Source organism: Hoplias malabaricus, chromosome 8 (assembly GCF_029633855.1).
Source record: "Hoplias malabaricus isolate fHopMal1 chromosome 8, fHopMal1.hap1, whole genome shotgun sequence".
Taxonomy (NCBI): domain Eukaryota; kingdom Metazoa; phylum Chordata; class Actinopteri; order Characiformes; family Erythrinidae; genus Hoplias; species Hoplias malabaricus.
Window position 1 is genome coordinate 7,470,017 of NC_089807.1, and position 19,240 is coordinate 7,489,256.

At 45.8% G+C, this 19,240-nt stretch overlaps 1 protein-coding gene across 1 annotated transcript; it reads left to right on the forward strand.

Annotated features, from left to right (window-relative positions):
* Positions 1-1,705: 1,705 nt before the first annotated feature.
* runx3 (RUNX family transcription factor 3) lies at positions 1,706-13,856 on the forward strand. The gene is made up of 3 exons (XM_066679158.1): positions 1,706-1,787; positions 2,191-2,262; positions 9,685-13,856. Exons 1-3 carry the CDS (start codon positions 1,706-1,708, stop codon positions 10,209-10,211), a joined length of 681 nt encoding a protein of 226 aa, XP_066535255.1. The 3' UTR covers positions 10,212-13,856.
* Positions 13,857-19,240: the final 5,384 nt, after the last annotated feature.

Consider the following 19,240-nt stretch of genomic DNA (forward strand, 5'->3'; position numbering starts at 1 on the left):
TAGAGAGAGAGAGAGAGAGAGAGGAAAGCATCCCTTCATTGCGATGTGGTGTTATACTTGTGGCTTCTTCAGACAGTTTACTAACAGTCCTATATCTGTCCCAGTGCATTATAACAATGTGAGGCAGAGCTGGACGACAGGGAGAGAATAACTATTTTATTACATTGTAGCTGCATTTCTATGACATCACGAGCACACAGTAGGTCTTTCTGACTCTGCTTCTCCACAGGGTCATCTTCTCTGAGGCTGTGAGTGGTCAGGGAACTGTTCCCATGGCGATTTATTGAAGGGGTCATTTACATATTGAACACTTCATACTGCTAGTGTCAACACTGAGAGATGAGTAGTAAATGATATTCTGTATTGATCAGGCCCTGTGTGTGTGTGTGTGTGTGTGTGTGTGTGTGTGTGTGTGTGTGTGTGTGTGTGTGTGTGTGTGATGGTTTACCACAGTGGCTGTGGTACGTGATGGGTTGGCTTGTAACAACTAATCCATCTCAGACCGAGAGCAAACAGGCTTTATTTGCATGTCAAATTGGCAGTTCAGTGTGATCCACAAGTGTGAACTAGACACACACACAAACACACACACACACACACACACACACACACACACATAGAGATACAGAGAGAGCGTGCGAGGAGAGAGACAGCGACAGAGAAAGAGACAGACCACACTGAAACTATGTTCTATTTTGCTACTCAGCAACTTCATAGTCGTTTGTGGTAACGCTGACCAGCAACTTTATGTCTAGAGATCTACAGATACGGTGGGAAACAGTAGAGTGTACATCAGTCCAGAGCAGGTTTAAAGATTGTAAATGAACACACAGAGAGGTCTAGCTCTGCTTTATCTTTGATATTTATTACATACTTATAACAATGTAATTAATTACAATTAAAAATGAATGAAAAGTTAACTCTGACTATTGCTTTAGCCTCATACCTCTCACAGGTCTCTTAACAAACCCAGGCTCTTAAAACAATCATTCTCTCTCTCTCTCTCTCTCTCTCTCTCTCTCTCACACACACACACACACACACACACACACACACACTAATATTTTAATCAGCACAAACCTCAGATTTCATTCCGTGACAGACACAGACAGCTATTTTTACTACTTACCCAAAGGACAAAGATTTCAGAGATAACACACACACACACACACACACTCTCTCACACACACACACACACACACACACACACACAGTGTAGCACACAACCTGATGTAAAACCACTTAAATTTACTACAGACATGTCCAACATTCCTTTTCACACAATCTTTGTGTTAGTCTCTGTCTGTGTGTGTGTGTGTGTGTGTGTGTGTGTGTGTGTGTGTGTGTGTGTGTGTGTGTGTGTGTGTGTGTGTCTGCCTGTGTGTTATGTGATACCACTAAGAGACAGACTGTGGAATGTTTGCGTTTCTCCACCTTCGCCTGATTAAAACAATAACACAGTCTCATGATGAGTTTGGCTCTGCCAACAAAGCAAGTGCAAACAACTTCACGCTGTCGCAATCATACAGAACACACACACACACACACACACACAGAGAGAGAGAGAGAGAGAGAGAGAGAGAGAGAGAGAGAGAGAGAGAGAGAGAGATCATACCTCCAGCTGCTGAGTGAACAGAAAGGTATTAAAATCACTGAGTCATTAAGAGCTATTAAAACTACAGCAGCCAAGTCTTCACCTTCGAGAATGAAGTCCTTCAGCGGAGACCCTCAGGGCCCTCTCTATCCTTCTGTGCAAACCTCAGGGACCGTTCATAATCCGCGTGCAGGTGAAGCAGCCACTGAGAGCGCTCGTGTTTATGTATCAGTGTGAGGACCCTGCTCCTCTAACACACCCTCTCAGATTAGAAGAATTATCAGGGATTATGTTCCCCCCATTTCCTGCAGTGACAGCTTCTACGCTCACTGCATCTGGAGCCTTTTCTGGGAGGATTTGATGGCATTCAGCCGTGGGAGCATTAGTGAGGTGAGGTGTTGATTAGGTCTGGATCACAGACCCCACTCCATCACCTCTCTAAGGGTTTTAGATACAGCTCCATCTCCCCAGAGAACACAGTCCCACTGCTGAACCACACCCTCTGCCACAAGGCTCATGTGCAGCTGCTCCCGCGCCTCACTTCGGACGGAGGGATGGTTTACCTCCTCGTTAATGTGTTGTTCTGTGCTCCGCAGGACTGTGGCCGGACCAGATCGACCCACCCCCGCTCAAAACCTGCAAAGTGGAGGATGACATTCGCTGGCCAAGTAAGAGGCTTCACACACACACACACACACACACACACACACACACACACTACATCACACCTGAACACATCAGCTACTGTTTACACTCTGAACACTCCCCTGAGGAATGCACCAATAGAAATGCTTTAATACATGGATTAAATTCTGATTCATTATTTTAAACTGAAAGGTCCACAGCAGGGATTCTGTAGAGATCTGGGCTTCTTTCTGAAATAGAAACATAAATAAAACATAATTACACCATGCCTTGACATAAATGACTGTAAGACAATGTAATATCCAGACAATGCATGGAAACTCCATGTGTGTGTGTGAGTGTGTGTGTGTGTGTGTGTGTGTGTGTGTGTGTGTGTGAGCTCAAGGCTCTACTAAGATGAGTTCTGAGATGTGGGAACACTCACCACATGTACTTTGGGAAAAACAGCGGCATAAACCACAACCATGCTGCTGTCCTCAAATGGCCTACAACTTCACTCTGTGTGTGTGTGTGTGTGTGTGTGTGTGTGTGTGTGTGTGTGTGTGTTTTATTCTGAGGGTGAATCATAACATTAAGGGCCTAATCACAGAGTAATGCTTAAGGGAAGGTACAAATAGGTCGCTTTAATTACGCCTTGGAACACTCATGTTTACTATGCATCTGTGTGTGTGTGTGTGTGTGTGTGTGTGTGTGTGTGTGTGTGTGTGTGTGTGTGTGTGTGTTTGTGTGATGGAGAGAGAGAGATAGGAACAGCAGAGCTTCACAGGACTATTTAGTCTCATCACACACACACACACACACACACACACACATGTTCTTGTATTTGTCTCTTCATAAGGTTTTTCACTGATATATTGATAACTGTTTCTAATTGCATTTTACCAACATTTAACCCTACGCTTCATCTCAGAATCCAGGTCACTAACAAACTCACATTGTGGGGACTTGTCTTCCTTATGGGGACCTGAAATCCCATTATAAACATCATCAACATTCAAGGTTAGGGTTCGGTTGAAGGTTTGTGGATAAGGTTAGGGCAAGTCTTCAGGATCAATGTCCCCTAAATGTCATAGAAACGAGAGCTTGGTTGTGAGGACCAATGTCTGTTTACGTGCTCTCGTTATGGGGGCCTGTGTGTCTCATGGTTACCTCAAGCAAGTCCCCACAATGTAAATAAAATCAAATGAACCTTAAAACACATCCTCTTGTGAAATGTAGAGTTTGATTGAGGTTTAGGCTCCTGGCGAGGATTAGGGTTGGGGTTGGGGTTGGGGTTAGTGTAGGGCCTGTAGTAGTTAAGGTAAAATTAATGTGATGTAATGTGATGTCCCCTGAAGCCCTGAAAACCAGATTTGTGTTAGTGGTTACATGGATAATGTGAAAGAGACAATTCAAACAACTGCTAAGACTCAGCTGTGGAGAATCTTGAAAATTCGAAATCAAGACAAACACACACACACGCACGCACGCACGCACACACACACACACACACACACACACACACACACACACACACACAAATGCTCTTATTTATATACACACCTACGTACCTTCACACACACACACACACACACTCTACTGGCACTGTTTTCCATCCCTGCAGCAGTTCAGCAAGCTTGCCCTTCCTGTTCCCGCAAACCCCACAACAACACCAACCCTGCCCCCTCAACACACACACACACACACACACACACACACACACACACACACACACACACACAGATATTTCTTATGGCCTCTCGTGGTAAAGAAATGCACAGAGAAAACAGAAACAAGCTCTAAGTCTGTAATTGTGTCTAAGAAACACTCTCCACTCTGAGGCCTGTAGCCCACACTTAGATTAGAGCCTAATGACTGTAGGCTCATGTGCAGCTGCCGTCACTCACTCTCTGGAGGCGATTAGGTTCCAGACACTCATTGTTAGAAAACGACATCATTTGCATCCGACACAATGTGCTTTCTCATACCCTGAGGAGCCAGTGTAAACACCTGAGGTGTATCTTTACTCATTTTCCTCTCTCTCTCTCTCTATCTCTCTCTCTCTCTCTCTCTCTCTCTCTCTCTCTTGCTCTATCTCTCGCTCTCTCTCTCTCTCTCTCTGTCTGTCTGTCTGTCTGTCTCTCCTCTCTCTCTCCCTCTCTCTCTCTCTCTCTCTCTCTATCTCTTTTGCTTTCTCTCTGTCTCTCTTCTCTCTCTTTCTCTCTCTCTCTCTCTCTCTCTCTCTCTCTCTCTCTCTCTCTCTCTCTCTCTCTCTCTCTCTCTCTCTCTCTCTCTCTCTCTCTCTCTCTCTCTCTCGTAAATGACCCAGAGGCCATATCTGCTTCTGTCCAGATGTTGATAGCACTGCCGCAGCTGCACGAGTCTAAATTCACCTTGTTTTAAGCAAAGTACAGACAGTACAGTACGTGGTGTATACGTGCGCCTGGCCCACGCTACAGGAGAACGGGGGCCGATACCGAGGCTGATTTGCTCCTACAGACAACTGCAAAGCGTCTCCTGATTTGATGACGACGGTAAACGATGATTTTCCAGATGATCCTCTAGTGTGAGGAGCCCACAATCCGACCTGTCCTCGGCCGATCTCCCAGTGCCGTCCCGACTGTGAATCTCAAATATAAAACCACTGGATCCTCGAGTGTGGAGTGGCTGCAGAAACACGGTGTTAACGTCAGGTCCGAAAGAGTCGAGTGAGGTTTCGAGAAGCGCTGCTGTGTTTTGGGAGCGATCTGGAAGTGTGTGGTGTTTATTCACATGTTATAAAATGTTATTGTGTGTGGAGTGTCTCACGTTTTCAGCGGCAGTGAGGGTTTTTTAAATGCTGTAGTGGAAGCCAGGCATTATGCGTAAGTTCAGGCCCTGGATTTGTTCAGCTGGTGTTTCTGAGCGTGGGGGAAAAAGGCCTGATGCTGCGTGTGGTAACGATGGTCTTAGGGTGAAGGAAACCACTCTCCCTCTTCATCCTTCTCTCTCTCTCTCTTCCTCGCGCTCATTCCTAGCTCCGGGCGTTGTTTTTTCCCATGGCCCCCAGGTGCAATCCGTCATGGTTTGCATTCCCATCTTGTAAACAAACATTTTCACAGGTGAGCTCTAGGATTTGCATCCTCACCAGCAAATGGGTGCAGACACACGGCCGCGCTGGAGGCAAATGAGCCAAACCTCTGTGAGGAGCTGGGGTTACACGCTTCACTGTGGGCTAGTGGATCTCTGGGAATAAAACAGCTCCCTGAGGTGGGGGGTGTACAGCAGAGACTCTCTCTCTCTCTCTCTCTCTCTCTCTTTCACACACACACACACACACACACACTGTAACGTCCTGAAGAGAAGTATTTCAGTAAGCATGAGAACAACAGAGAGAGGAGGAAGAGAGGCCCAGACCGACTCTGGGGTTTATCCCACTCCATTTTCCTTCAGAATTTTCCTGTTTCATTGTTTTTTTTTTGTTGCTCTTTTTCCGCCGTCTCTTTTTCTGAGTCGACACATTTTAGCAGAGTAATGGAGATCATGTGTGGGGTGGGACCCAGCTACTGCGCTCTGTTTCACTCTCACACACACACACACACACACTTGCTTTCATATAATGCCTGCACATGGAGTCATTCATATTTGCCCTACGTCTTTAACAAATGTAGCTATGAGCAGTATCACACTGATCTGGGTTCAGGCACCGCACTGACTTTGGACACAGATGATATTTAACTCCTCACACACCTGGTAAAATCTCCAAAGAAATACATGACATGAAATGAGCAGCTGCAGATGAGTCTAATGTCACCAAGCTCAATGCTAAGCAACAGCCAGAAGGGTCTAAAGCCCCCAGCGTTCGGCGGCGCAGCGGTGGGACGTGATGACGCTCGAACTAAAAGCTGAAGAGGCGTTTGTTGTCCACAGTAGATCTTCTCACATCAGTAACTGACGTCACTAATGATTTTGTGGCTGAATGCCATCAAATGCTTAGAGTAAACGTTCCGATGTCTAGTGTAGAGCCTTCGAGGAGCAACGAAAAGCTGGACGAGCAGGTGTTTACAAACTTAAAATAAGAAATAACCAGAATTGAATGTGGTGTGGATAAAAAACTTAAAGGAAACTTGGATTCTGTGTGTCCTGCAACTGTACAAAAACAAGTACACACACACACACACACACCGTCTCTCGCTGCGAGAACACTTAATACCGACGCTCTCTTTGTCTGCACGCTCATAAACATATGAAACCTCACTTTACGCCTCACTGGCAGCGTCCAGTGTCTCCGCAGCTGTTCCTGACCGTGGAGAGTAATGAGAGAAGAGACGGGATATGAATGAAACAGTGCTGGCCTTTATCAGGCCTCTAGAGGAGGCTGGAGTGTGTGTGCAGAGTGTTTTCTGGCTCTCCTCCAGGCCGTGTTATGACACCTCCTTGGCTGAGGTGTTGCAGTGTCCAGTTGTTGTTGTAGTAAAAGTCCGCTCATTCGAGGCATTTTGGCTCGCTCTCATTAATCTTGCATGTGAGGAAAAGCGAGGACGGAGGTGGGGCTTTGTTCTGCCAGAGGTCTATATTTAACATGAAAGAAAGTGAGCGTGAGAGAGAGAGAGAGAGAGAGAGAGAGAGAGAGAGAGAGAGAGAGAGAGAGAGAGAGAGAGAAAACAGTCAGGTCCTGTGTCTCAATTCAAGCCCAGTGCACTCTCTTCACACTCTCCACTATGATCTTTACACTTTGTGAAGGTTTATTTCGTCTCTGTTTAAATGTTTAACACTTTCCTGGCTTTATATGGATGCTCTGGAGTATCTTGAGTCCCACCTGTGCGTTCTGACTCCACCAATCATGTGCTGCCGAACCTGGACGCTTCAACAGAGGCTTTCTTTGGGATGTGAAGCTCCACCACTTCTCAGCTCAGCACGCTTGCAGGAGACCACTAACTGCTAGGCTCTGTTATGTTACCATTTCCACTGCATGGTACCTACTCAACTACTCTCTACTGAACTCTACTCTCTGTTTGGTCCCTGGTTAATTTTCCAATGCCCCGCCCAGTGAAATGTATCCAGTCTCAAAGCCCCATCTCTAACGAGAACCACAACAACGGCGGTGGTAACGTTAAGCGGTGTTTACTCATGGTGTATCGGCGTGTTGTTGTTGTTTGGGACTGAACACAGCTCCGTCATCAGTTCAGACAGATCAGTAGAGTTTGTTCCTTCCTTGTTGCAGCGTCCAGCTCTCGCTGGATTCTTTCGTCGGCCACCGATCCAAGGAGCGTTTGAACCTCTTCAAAAGACCACGGCGTCATTTTACGAGCTGCCGTCGTGAGTCGGATAAAAACAAACGTGATCTCTACTGCAGCTGGAGATTTTACAGATGGAGAGTTGGTGCTGGTCGTCTGCGTTGCGTGGCGTAGAGTGACGACTCTCTCTGGACGATCAGCGCTCTGCAAGGTTTACACGCCACGGTTTAGTCTGTACTCGACTCGCTCTGAACCACGAGAGAACAGCCACTAAACAAGAACCCGCTTCCAGAACCAGGATGAAAATGTACCTGATGGAAAAGCAAAAGAAAAGCAGAGTGGAGTCAAGCAGTGTAGCTACTATGCAGTGGAAAAAGGCCATTAGGGGAGGAGGAAGGCTGATTATTCTCTCCTGGACCTCTGACCACAGACGCTGAAGCATCTTCAGTGATCAGCCTCAGCAGCTTGTGACTGCCTCAATGAGCACAGGATGCTGTAGAGTGAAAGAGCCATCCTAGGTACCGGTGTTCGTGGTTGTGAGATCAGGAATATGATGTATTTAATACGGCCAGATACAGTAGTGTGGTATGAAAAAGATACAAACATTTGCCCATGTTTTTCTTTCTAATATCCCACTGCATTCCCCTCTAAAATAGCTGCCCACTAAAGAAGTATGATTTGAGACGCAGGTCGTCAGAGGCTAAGACAGAAATCAGAATTGAGGGAGTTGGAGTTGGTTTCATGAAAAATAAAAAAATAGGTCCTCTAGGAATTAGCCAAGTCCAAATCAGCCACAGCTGAAAGCTCCAGGAACCAGATACGGGCCCCTTCCCGAGCGCCGCCGTCTGAGAAAAGAAAGAGCGGCCTTCAGCCTCTCCCCTCCACCCCTCCTCCTCTTCGGCTGGAGAAAGCGCCACGGCTAAACATGTTCAGTTGGAGGGGGGAAAAAAAAAATCTGTGGAAATTGCAAAGGAACTGTCTCGTTTTTCTCTCTGTTTCTCTTCGCCTACGAACGGACTCAGTGCCCCAGATGGAGGGGGCGGAGTGGTGGGGGGATATTTCAATGAGGCGGTGGCACGCAAAGCCCTGCATCTTTCCCCCCTCAGGGCACTGGCATGCCAAAGCCTGCTCGCTAGTGGAAAGCTGCTGCGCTATCCCAGCATGCACCACGGTCATATGTGCACAGGGTGCGGATGAATAAATAAAGCGGGTCCCAGACGCTCGGGAGACACAGGTGTATCTACGTTTACCTCACTCCTGCTCTTAGGTACGCTGCTCGCGTGTTTACCTACGTAAGACAAACCAGGGCCAGATCTCAGATGCCAGGCTTTCATCACGCTCTTCTTTAGTTGCCGTGGTGACCCCCTGCAGCGGAGGGACTTCACGGGATGGGGCATATACTGCAGTAATGGCCAGGGGAAGAAGTGAATTGCAAATCGACTTAGCAGACAGAAACATGTGGAGGTCCTGGCCACTTAGCGGCGCCCGCGGTCACCCCCGCCAGTCCGGGACGTGGTTTAAAGGCTCGAGGAAGAGTCGTTCATCTCCCTGTTGGGTGTACGCTGATTTCTTGGTGATGGGAGTGAGGTAGAAATGACTGTGGGTCCTTTGGAGCCAGCGCTTAACTTTGTGTAGTTTGAGAGTTCTGCTGCAGCTGTAGAAACAGACCAAAAGTGGTAGAGGCTGTTTGCATCTGCCTTTTCTGCCCCAACTCACCCCCTCAATACCATCACTCCACTCATTCACTCCCTTCACTTTCTCATTTCAGTCTCACTCATTCACTCCCACCTCTCGCTCCCTTTCCTCATTCATTCACTCACTCTTCAATCACTCATTCACTACCGTCACTCACGCCCTTCACTTTCTCACTTCACCCTCACTTATTCTCACCCTTCGCTCACTCCCTCCCCTCCTCAGACACCGATGGCTTTGTGACAAAACGCAAGATATATATTTGGACCAGTGCTTTTGTCTTTCGCCCGATCATGAGAAACTCTTCAACACAAAACCTCATATCTCAGAAATGTCTACTTTATAAAAGAAGGAATATAATTATTAACCTTCCTCCTGTGTTAGCTTTCTGTTACCATCTCTTATGTTAATGGGTTACACAAAAGGAAGGAAGGAAGTTACGGACAATAGGACTTCAGAGTTTTTCTCATTCTGTAACGCAGTAAAAACATTAGGGGAATTGTTTTCCGACTACGTTTATAAATAACCGAAACCTCTTCTCTTCTTTTTTTCCTTCAGGCACCGACTTGTTCCAGCAGAGGACCACGTTCCCGTCCCTCTCCCCGCTGACCGCCCCTCGTTTCTCAGACCCCCACATGCACTACCCGGGGCCTTTCACCTACTCTGCCAATCCATCTGGCACGGGCATCGGCGGCCTGAGCGTGACGGGCATGTCGGCCTCCACCCGCTACCACACCTACCTGCCTCCGCCGTATCCTGGCAACCAGAACCAAAGCTCCCACTTCCAGACCAACTCCTCGCCGTACCACCTGTACTACGGCACCGGCTCGGGCTCCTACCAGTTCTCCATGGTGCCCACGGGCGGAGGCACTGGTGGCGAGCGTTCGCCCACCCGCATGCTCACCTCCTGTACGGCAGCGGGAGGCGGAGCCACAGGCTCAGGGGGCGGAGCCACCGGCAGCCTGATGAATGCCAGTCTCGGCAGCCAGAGCGACGGAGTGGAGGCAGACGGTAGCCATAGCAACTCTCCCACCGCCATGAGCACATCGGGCCGCATGGAGGAGTCGGTGTGGAGGCCTTACTGAGCCTGGACTGGGGTTTTTCATTCTTGTTTTTGGAAGCAGGGGCTAAAATTAAAAATACTTGGCCCTTGAGAAAAGCTTATCTTTGAAACCAAAGAGACTCAACGATGGCATCTGGAAAACTGGGTTCCAGGACGCTTTGGAGCGGGATCCATTTGAGACAGAGGAAGATGACAGGTCAACGTTTGTGTGCTTTATAAACTAAATAATAATAATAAAAAAAATGCATGGATAATCGATTTTGAATCCTCCCATTCTACCCTCTTCCTAACCACCCCCCATCCCCCATCCCCCACACCCCCAACGCAGACCAAAGAGAAAGGGTACGATGTGTTTTAATATTGTATTTCAATGTACAGGCTCTTTGCCCTTTAAGACCGAACTATTGAGCCAAGCAAGACTGAGCAAATGAAGAACTATGACCCTGATAAAAGCTTTCCGAAGTCAGCATCCGCAAATATTCAGCTGTAGCTACAACATCTGGACATTGACTTCCTTCAGTGCTTTGACATCAGGGCATTCAGACCCAACGCCTTTGACCTTTGCTTGGCTTGACCAAGGCCAACGTGATCGATTAAGACTTTTATTTATGCCTTTGATTCGCTGATTAAAGCTACACTCAGCTTTTCCTCCGAGCTTTACGTCCCTCCACTGAGCAAAAGGCTTCAGCGTTGATTTCTAATGGAAGCACAAGCTTTTGGTACAGCTATCATCTATTGAATACAAAAGAAGTCTATGTTTGATTTATTTTATATATTTCATCTCTGTCTTTATATCTGTCACGACCACAAACCATTTCCTGGCTCCTCGATCTCGCTGGGAGTTGTGGTTATGGAATTGTGTTGTGGACTGTTATTTTGTCATGATTGCGTTTTTCAGCTCGGGATGTTGTCTTTGTGATAAGGTGGTTCCTCCATGCCACCATTAGTCTGAACTAAGTAACACGGTTTGGGTTTTTTCTGTAATTTATTTGAGCCAATTCTTTATACAAATATTTTTGTTTCCAGGTCAAAAAGAAAAAAAAAAGACATTTAGCCTTTTTCTTTATTCAGTTTTTCATCTTTTGTTAACCTTTTGATTTTAATATAAAGCTGCGAGTCGTGCTACTGTAATATATGACGCCTAAATTATAAGAGGGTAAGAAAGTTTTTAATTTTTAAATGTCTGTTATCAAATGTAGCTTCAATGCACTAGAAGGTTTATTTAAAGACGCTGCCCTGATAAACCACACAGGAGGTTTCCGCCGTGCATCCGCCTTATCGTTCCAAACGTAGACATGGGAATTGCAGTAGGATACCGTTGGATATATTACTAAAGCCAGAGCCTTTTCTGAACCCCTGGAGCCTTTAAGCAGCATCCAACCCACCCCCCACTCCACTCACACCCCACTCCAAAATCCACAGCCCAGCTTCATCTATTTAGTACGGGTTATTATTTTCAGCATCAGAAATGAGACTCAAGTCCACGGACCCCTCTGTTTTCTCAGTATAATGTGTGCACACTTTATTCCGGCATCCCGTCTTTCTTCACTTGCTGTGGACCTGGTTTCACATTAAAAACAAACAGTCTTAGTAGTTGGTTGGAAACTGTCTTTAGTTTCCACTGTCTTTCCTTTTTTCATACCTTTATAATTCATTTATTGATTTATTTATTTATTCACTAGTCCTCTGTAAGTGCCACAGTGTGCCCAGAGCTCACCTCAGATCACTGGGCACTAGTAACTAGTGAACGTACCCTGTTCACTTGTTCAATCTCCTGAAAAAGTGAATAACGTATTTCTAGTCGACTCTGTCCAAAGAACAGCATGTACCTCCGTGTGTATAGCTTTTTCTTTAACTACATCATTTGAATACAGCGGCTGAATGGACCAATAGAAAAGCTCTAAAATTACATTAAAAATAAAGCCTTGAAACTTATTAACTATAAGTTAATACTTATTAACTATAAGTTACTATTTGTAAGATACATATATTCTTTGGACAAAGGGTGGTCTCTGACTAAACAGTGGGCTCTAAAAGACGCTCTGTTTCTCCCTGTGCTTCCGTTGACTCAAACCAATCAGATCCGCTTTAGGGCGAGACCTTCCGCTCTCCCTTTTTTGGCCCGAAAATGAAGGCTTCCGACGTCTACCTTTGAGAAATCCCTTTGAGAATGAAGAACACAGGTAGCTTTAAGCGTGTACATTATCCAGCTCTCTCCACAATGGCAGCGCTGAAAGAGTAGATGATAACTGGGCATGCCTCCGAGCGTATTGTCTGCCGTGATTTGAATAACAAAACTGCGCACATGCTCCAACACTGGCGGTAAAGTGGTCAGAACTCTCTCCTTCGATTCCCTGGCGTCCAATACGGCTCTAATATCCCATCGCCCACAGGCCTTTCCCAGGCCCTCCCCCTCCACACCTGATCTCCGTACCCAAAGGCAGCAGGAAGAGAAATGGAGAACAAGATGGATGAAGAGAGCCTCGGAGAGTGGGATGGAGATCCCCTTTCAGAGGCCAGTGGTCATCCTTCAGGGCGCTGGTTGCGCTAAAGCAGCCAAAGGTTCTCTTTGTTGGCTCCACTTTGAAGCCTTTGTGGAGGCGCTTGGTTTCTTTGGCTTTTGTCATTTGTACGTAATTAACGTGGGACGCCGGAGGCCTCTGCGGAGACTGAGATGTAGGAATCGGTGAATGAGGCTGGAGTCTGATTGCTCACTGACGTGTAGTTTGAGATGATACAGATGGCTCAGATCAGAGGGAATCAAATTCTCGTTTGACATAAAAAATAAAATAATCTACAGACACAGCTAATGTCAGTTATGAAAGAGGGCGGTGGCGGGGTGCTGAAGTAACTGCCCATTGACTTCCATTGTGAGTGAGGGCTTCTCGAATTTTTACCTTAAAACATACAGCTTGAAAATGATTGTGATGGTTCACCGAGTTGTAACAATGAGAATACAACCTCTGTCATCGCTACTCCAGGCTCAGCACAGCAGAAACTGTACTATGTAACTTTTGGAGGAGGGTAGGAAACCACACAGTTGATTTCAGGTCCATGGACCCTCACAAATGGTATCGAAGCTGTAATTTCAAGGTAAAAACATAACGTAGTGTTCCTTTAATGTGGTGCTGGGTTTGATGATTTTTGCCAATGACAATCCACACATCTGCTGGACTTTGTTTTCCCTCTTTGACTCAGGAAACAACTACAACTCTGCCTTAGAACGCTCCGTGACAATGATACAGCAATTAATGTTGTGAATGTAGTGGGAAATTATAACCACAGCCCCCTCCCCCGACTGATACCCTTTACACGAACAAAGCTAACACACGGGCGGTGCTCAGAACACAGCACAGTAACGAACCGACGACGTGACCATTTACTACATAAACAAACGCTTCAGTTTCATTTTTGTTATGTTTTTTCTGGACTGCCCACAAGTAATAATAAGACAACGCACACACACACACACACACATTTACAATATGCTTTCTACACACAGTCACAGTGTAATGTGCATCGTGTGAAACCCAAAATCTCTGTGGCTTCTTTACAAAACCAAAGTGTTTTTCATTCACTGTACATTGTAATTCTGACTGTGTAACATGCTCTGCTCTCTGCCTTCACTGTGCAAACCATGTAGTTTTGATGCATTTTAATTAAAGAACCTGTTTTGCTTGTATTTGGGTTTATCATTTGTTGTTTATGCTAACACACACACACACACCTTGTTTCTCTACATTCACTCTGCATTCTCTCAGCACCCCAGGCCAGTGTGTGTTGTGCTGGTGTAGAGTGGATCAGACACAGCAGTGCTGCTGGAGTGTTTAAACCCTGTGTCCACTCTCTGTCCACTCTGTGAGACACTCCTCCCTCGTTGGTCCACCTTGTAGATGTAGAGTCAGAGACAGTAGCTCATCTGTCGCTGCACAGTGTGTGTCGCTCGTCCTCTAGTCCTTCATCAGTGACACAGGACGCTGTCGGCTGGATGTTTTTGGTCGGTGGACTGTTCTCAGTGCAGCAGGGACACTGTGGGGAACACAGTCCTCCAGTGTTGGAGATGCTCGGACCAATGTGGACCTGGTCAAAGTGTCCCATCTATTTCTCCTGCTTTAAACAGCAACAAAAGAAATGGATGTACACTGAGTGCCTGATATACAACCCCCACCTTAGCATAGTACACACACACACACACACACTGGCCAAAGAAAAACATGTATTTCCAAAGCATTAAGCAGACGCTCTTGTCCACAGACGTGCTTAGCGTTCAGACAGAATGCGTGACAGTGTGTCCTCGCTAGTACACTCGTAGTAAGTTGTAGAGATTCTGTCCCTTGACTTCACATCTGCTGGGTGTAGAGCAGAACACATGTGGCTGCAGATGAAAGCCCCAGAACTGTGCGTGGGTGTGTCAGTCCTTCTCAGTCATGTGGAAGAGGGAGTTAACCAGCTTCACTGATATTCACACCTACCAGCAACTGTCACTTCATGTTTCACACCTGAGCGAACGTGTGTGTTAACAACGGCTCACAGAGCACTTCGTCAGAACCAGCCTTGTTGGTTTTAATGTTAGAGACTGTAGCACATCTGCTGGTAAACTGTTTATAAAACTCTATAGGTCTCTCAGCACCAAACTCCTCACCTGAAGCGTTTTGTGTAAAATCCCCAACAACACACCACCTGCAAGGACCTTATTTACATTTCATTTACATTTACAGCATTCAGCAGACGCTCTTATCTACAGGTCCTTACAGAGGTGCTTAGTGTTAACACAGAGTGTGTATCCTGGCTAGTACAAATAGGGTTGAGTCCAAATTTTAACTGAGAAGCTGCCAGAACGAGGGCCACACAGTGCACTTACCATCAGCATTTCTAGCCCCTTTTCAGCACCCCTAAAAATAAGAGGAATAGAGTAGTTCTCAAATGTTTTTAAAATAAAAATGTATGCAAAACAAGATCAAATATACGAACAAGAAAAATGCAGAACCCCCCTCTCCCTTTCTGTACTTTATCACTGAGCGGTGGTTGGTGTGGAGTCTGCAGAGCTGCTCACTCCTACAGCTCTGTCCCTAGAATCAGCCCTGGCACAAAAGACAGGAGTCAAGCGCAGTATAAGTGCAGTGCAGTGTCTTTTAGATTCATGCTCACTTAAGTGTGTCACAAAGAGATGGGTCTTCAGTCCGCTGTTGGAAGCCGGTGGAAGTCCGTTCCACCGTCTGGGCGCCAGGACCGAGAAGAGTCTTGACGCTAGTCCTCCATGTGTCTTACCGGATGGCGGGTCGAGTCGAGCTGCGCTTGAAGCTCAAAGGGCTCGAGGTGTGGCCTGACTCCTGACCATCGCCATGAGGCGGAGAGGGGCTTGGCTTTGTAGGCAAGCACGAGAGTTTTAAACCTGATGCGGGCAGCTACAGGAAGCCAGTGAAGTGAACGCAGCTGTGGAGTGACGTGGGTGAACTTATCAAAACCACACACTGCTGTGTCAGTGTCATGGTCCACCACACCAATAACATCTGGAAAGCAATGGTGTTCTGGGAAAAAGGAGGTTCGTCAACTGTCCAGTGGAATTACAGCGATTATTTATATATTTTAAATGCACTGGTACATGATTTACACAAGGTTTAATTCACACGCAAGGACAAAGGTTAATGACTTAAAAGAGTGACGTTTATTTTACAATCATCCACTGGAGGCACTGTTTCACTAAATCAACACAAACTGTAACCTGAACCTGAAGAAGAATCACTGAAATAGTGCTGTAAACCGCTGTGGGAGAATGTTCCACTGGAGACAATCCTACGGCTTCAGATTTTCTGGAGTTTAGAGTTAAGTTTCGGGTTTAGGATTATGGTTAGGTTTGGGATTATGGTTAGGTTTAGGATTATGGTTAAGTTTGGGATTATGGTTAGGTTTAGGATTATGGTTAGGTTTGGGATTATGGTTAGGTTTAGGATTATGGTTAGGTTTGGGATTATGGTTAGGTTTAGGATTATGGTTAGGTTTGGGATTATGGTTAGGTTTAGGATTATGGTTAGGTTTAGGATTATGGTTAGCTTTGGGATTATGGTTAGATTTAGGATTATGGTTAGGTTTAGGATTATGGTTAAGTTTGGGATTATGGTTAGGTTTAGGATTATGGTTAAGTTTGGGATTATGGTTAGGTTTAGGATTATGGTTAAGTTTGGGATTATGGTTAGGTTTAGGATTATGGTTAGCTTTGGGATTATGGTTAGGTTTAGGATTATGGTTAAGTTTGGGATTATGGTTAGGTTTAGGATTATGGTTAAGTTTGGGATTATGGTTAGGTTTAGGATTATGGTTAGCTTTGGGATTATGGTTAGGTTTAGGATTATGGTTAGCTTTGGGATTATGGTTAAAGTTAGTGTCAGGTCTGATGCTGGGTAATTCACATGCACATATATGAAGGGTTAAACATTTATCCACTCACACTGAGACCAGGCTCTTACACCAGGTTTTTCCTTTAAAAATAAGAAAAGATCTTGTAATAATACAGAAATAAATGATATGAAAGTGGTGTCTGAAGGAATTTAAAGCTGTGCATTTACTACAGTTGAGTGACTCAAAATCTCCACTGTTGGTGTTTGGATGTGTGTGTACTGACCTTTTCTTTTTGTTTCAGTTCAGCCTTCATCCACAGCTCTCCCACACAGTCAGAGACACAAACAGACACTTTTAATTAGACGATCCCTTGGAGAATTACACACACACACACACACAGATCAAAAGTAAGGACTCAAGTCAGTGATTCGTATTCGAGTCATTGATTTCTGTTGGTACTGTAGATGTAACACCAAATCTTAAATCAATCAGAACCCAACAGAAACATGTTTATTCCAGTCACATTCTTTCAAAACCAACTGCATTTTCCAAAACACAGCAGATTTAAAGACGATCCAGCTCCGCCCACTCATTCATCAAACTGTGGGGAGCCGAGCGCAGGGTTTTGTAGAGTTTGAACTACACAGATTTGAGTCAAATCCTTGAATCGGCTTCAAAACATGAAAAATATCTGCCCCAGTAAGCTTTCGTTTACATCTAACTGACGCGAAGCTCACGCTCATCCACATGGTGATTAGTGCTAGTGTCAGTGTTATAGTCTGCGGTTAGGACCAGGGTGATGTCTAATGTGGTGAGGGTGAGGGTTGTGATGATGCACGGTGTTGGGTTTAAGCTCTGTGCTTTATTTAGTTGCTTTATAGCAACATCCACATTTCACACTTTAGTGGCGCACCCTTTTCTTGATACTGGGTCGCTCTGATCCTTAAAGATATTACAACACTGAGCCAATGAGGAATAAGAATTAAACAGGTCCTGAGCCAATGGCTGTCCTTGTGGGCGGAGATTAAGGGGTAACTGTGGCCTAATGATTAAAGAAGAGGGCATAGCTTCCCCTCGACTCTCAGGGAAATTGGGGTGAGATTCCCTTAACTCAAACCTCAACCACTGCCGCTTAGTGTGTGTGTGTGTGTGTGTGTGTGTGTTTACTGCCCTGGATGGGTTTGATACAGAGACACTGTATTGAACCGTTTAGGTTTTACCATTTTTAGCTTGTAACGTGTTATTTATTAAGTCATAGACACCTTTAAAATCACGAATAATCACTTCTATTACAAAGGCCAAGGTGATTGTTTCCATCTGAGGCTTATAAACCTCTAATAGCACTGATCATTACGAAGCAGACTTGGGTAGAACGGAAAGTGAGAGCAGTAACCAGCGACATCTGGGGTTTAAGAGTACAGATGATTAATTTAAGAGTCATAATACAACTGCTTATTAATTATTAAGGTGTTTATGACCCTAACGATGGCTTTAAATACATTTAACAACTCAAGACACCGTCGGACAGAGGCTCGAGCTCGAACTGAGGTACTAACCGAGCAGCAATCTTTATAATCTACTGTGGAATTAACCCATAAAAATACACACTGGGGCCAGCGCTGCGAAAAAAGGGAAAGCAAAAGAAAACAAGAGCATCGTTAAAAGTGTCTCTGGTTTCTCATGGAACACACAAACCACTTCCTTGGTCGCGGGGGGAGCTGGTACCTGCGTCCACTCTGAGCCCATTAGGGCCCTGCTGACCGCTCTGTCCTTCCCAGACCTCGTGAGAAGGAGGCGAGCTGGAACCGGTTCTCGTTCGGGAGCCTGCTGATGGTTTGTGAAAGCGGAACAGACCGGACTGGTGGTGGGAAAGAAGGCCAGCGTCCAACATCACGGTTCCCACACAGCAGCCAGGACCAGGCCCCGAGAGCGGTGATGCAACTCTTCTCACATCTCAGAGTGGGGGGGGGTGGTTAAGTGGGAGTCGTAAATAAGGAGGGAAGAGGGAGGGAGGATAAAGGGGTGAATGAAGTCGGTGTAAACAGAGATAATGCTGTGGACAATCTGAGAAAATTATAATTAAAGCTGATTTATTTGCTTGGAATAAAACCACCACACCCTTAAATACTCCTTAAAGGGGAATTCCACCAATATTTCCAAATGCCTGTGTAATTAAACGGTTAAGATGTAAACTGAGTCATTTCTAGTGGTTTGGTGTGAAATGATGAATTGCACAAAAGTCCGCAATGCCAGAATAGTAAGAGTGGTGGTAAATGGAACCAGACGTCTGATGCTGAACCGCTCTGTAACTCTTAGCCAGTTCAGGGCTGTGGTGGGTCCAGAGCCTACCCGGAACCACTGGGCGCAAAGTGGGAATACACCCTGAAGGGGGCGCCAGTCCTTCACAGGGCAACACACACTCACCCACTCACACCTGCGGACACTGAGGCGCCAATCCACCTACCAACGTGTGCTTTTGGGCCGTGGGAGGAAACCGGAGCACCCGGAGTGTAACAAACACTTGCTGTTCATTGTTATTTGTTGTTTTTTTTCAGAGAGGAAGTGTTTCATAAAAGGCATTCTGGGGCTTCTTTGTTCTCTCTGCAGATAATTATACTTTCTACTGTTGTAGCAAGGAGCGGCACGGTGGAGCAGCAGGTAATGTCAGTCACACAGCTCCAGGGACTTGGAGGTTGTGGGTTCGAGTCCTGCTCC

Coding starts and splice junctions, on each gene's coding strand:
- runx3 (XM_066679158.1), top strand. CDS start 1,706: ATGAAGTCCTTCAGCGGAGACCCTCAGGGCCCTCTCTATCCTTCTGTG. Junction 1,788..2,190: donor CGTTCATAATCCGCGTGCAG/GTGAAGCAGCCA, acceptor TGTGCTCCGCAG/GACTGTGGCCGGACCAGATC. Junction 2,263..9,684: donor GGATGACATTCGCTGGCCAA/GTAAGAGGCTTC, acceptor TTTTTCCTTCAG/GCACCGACTTGTTCCAGCAG.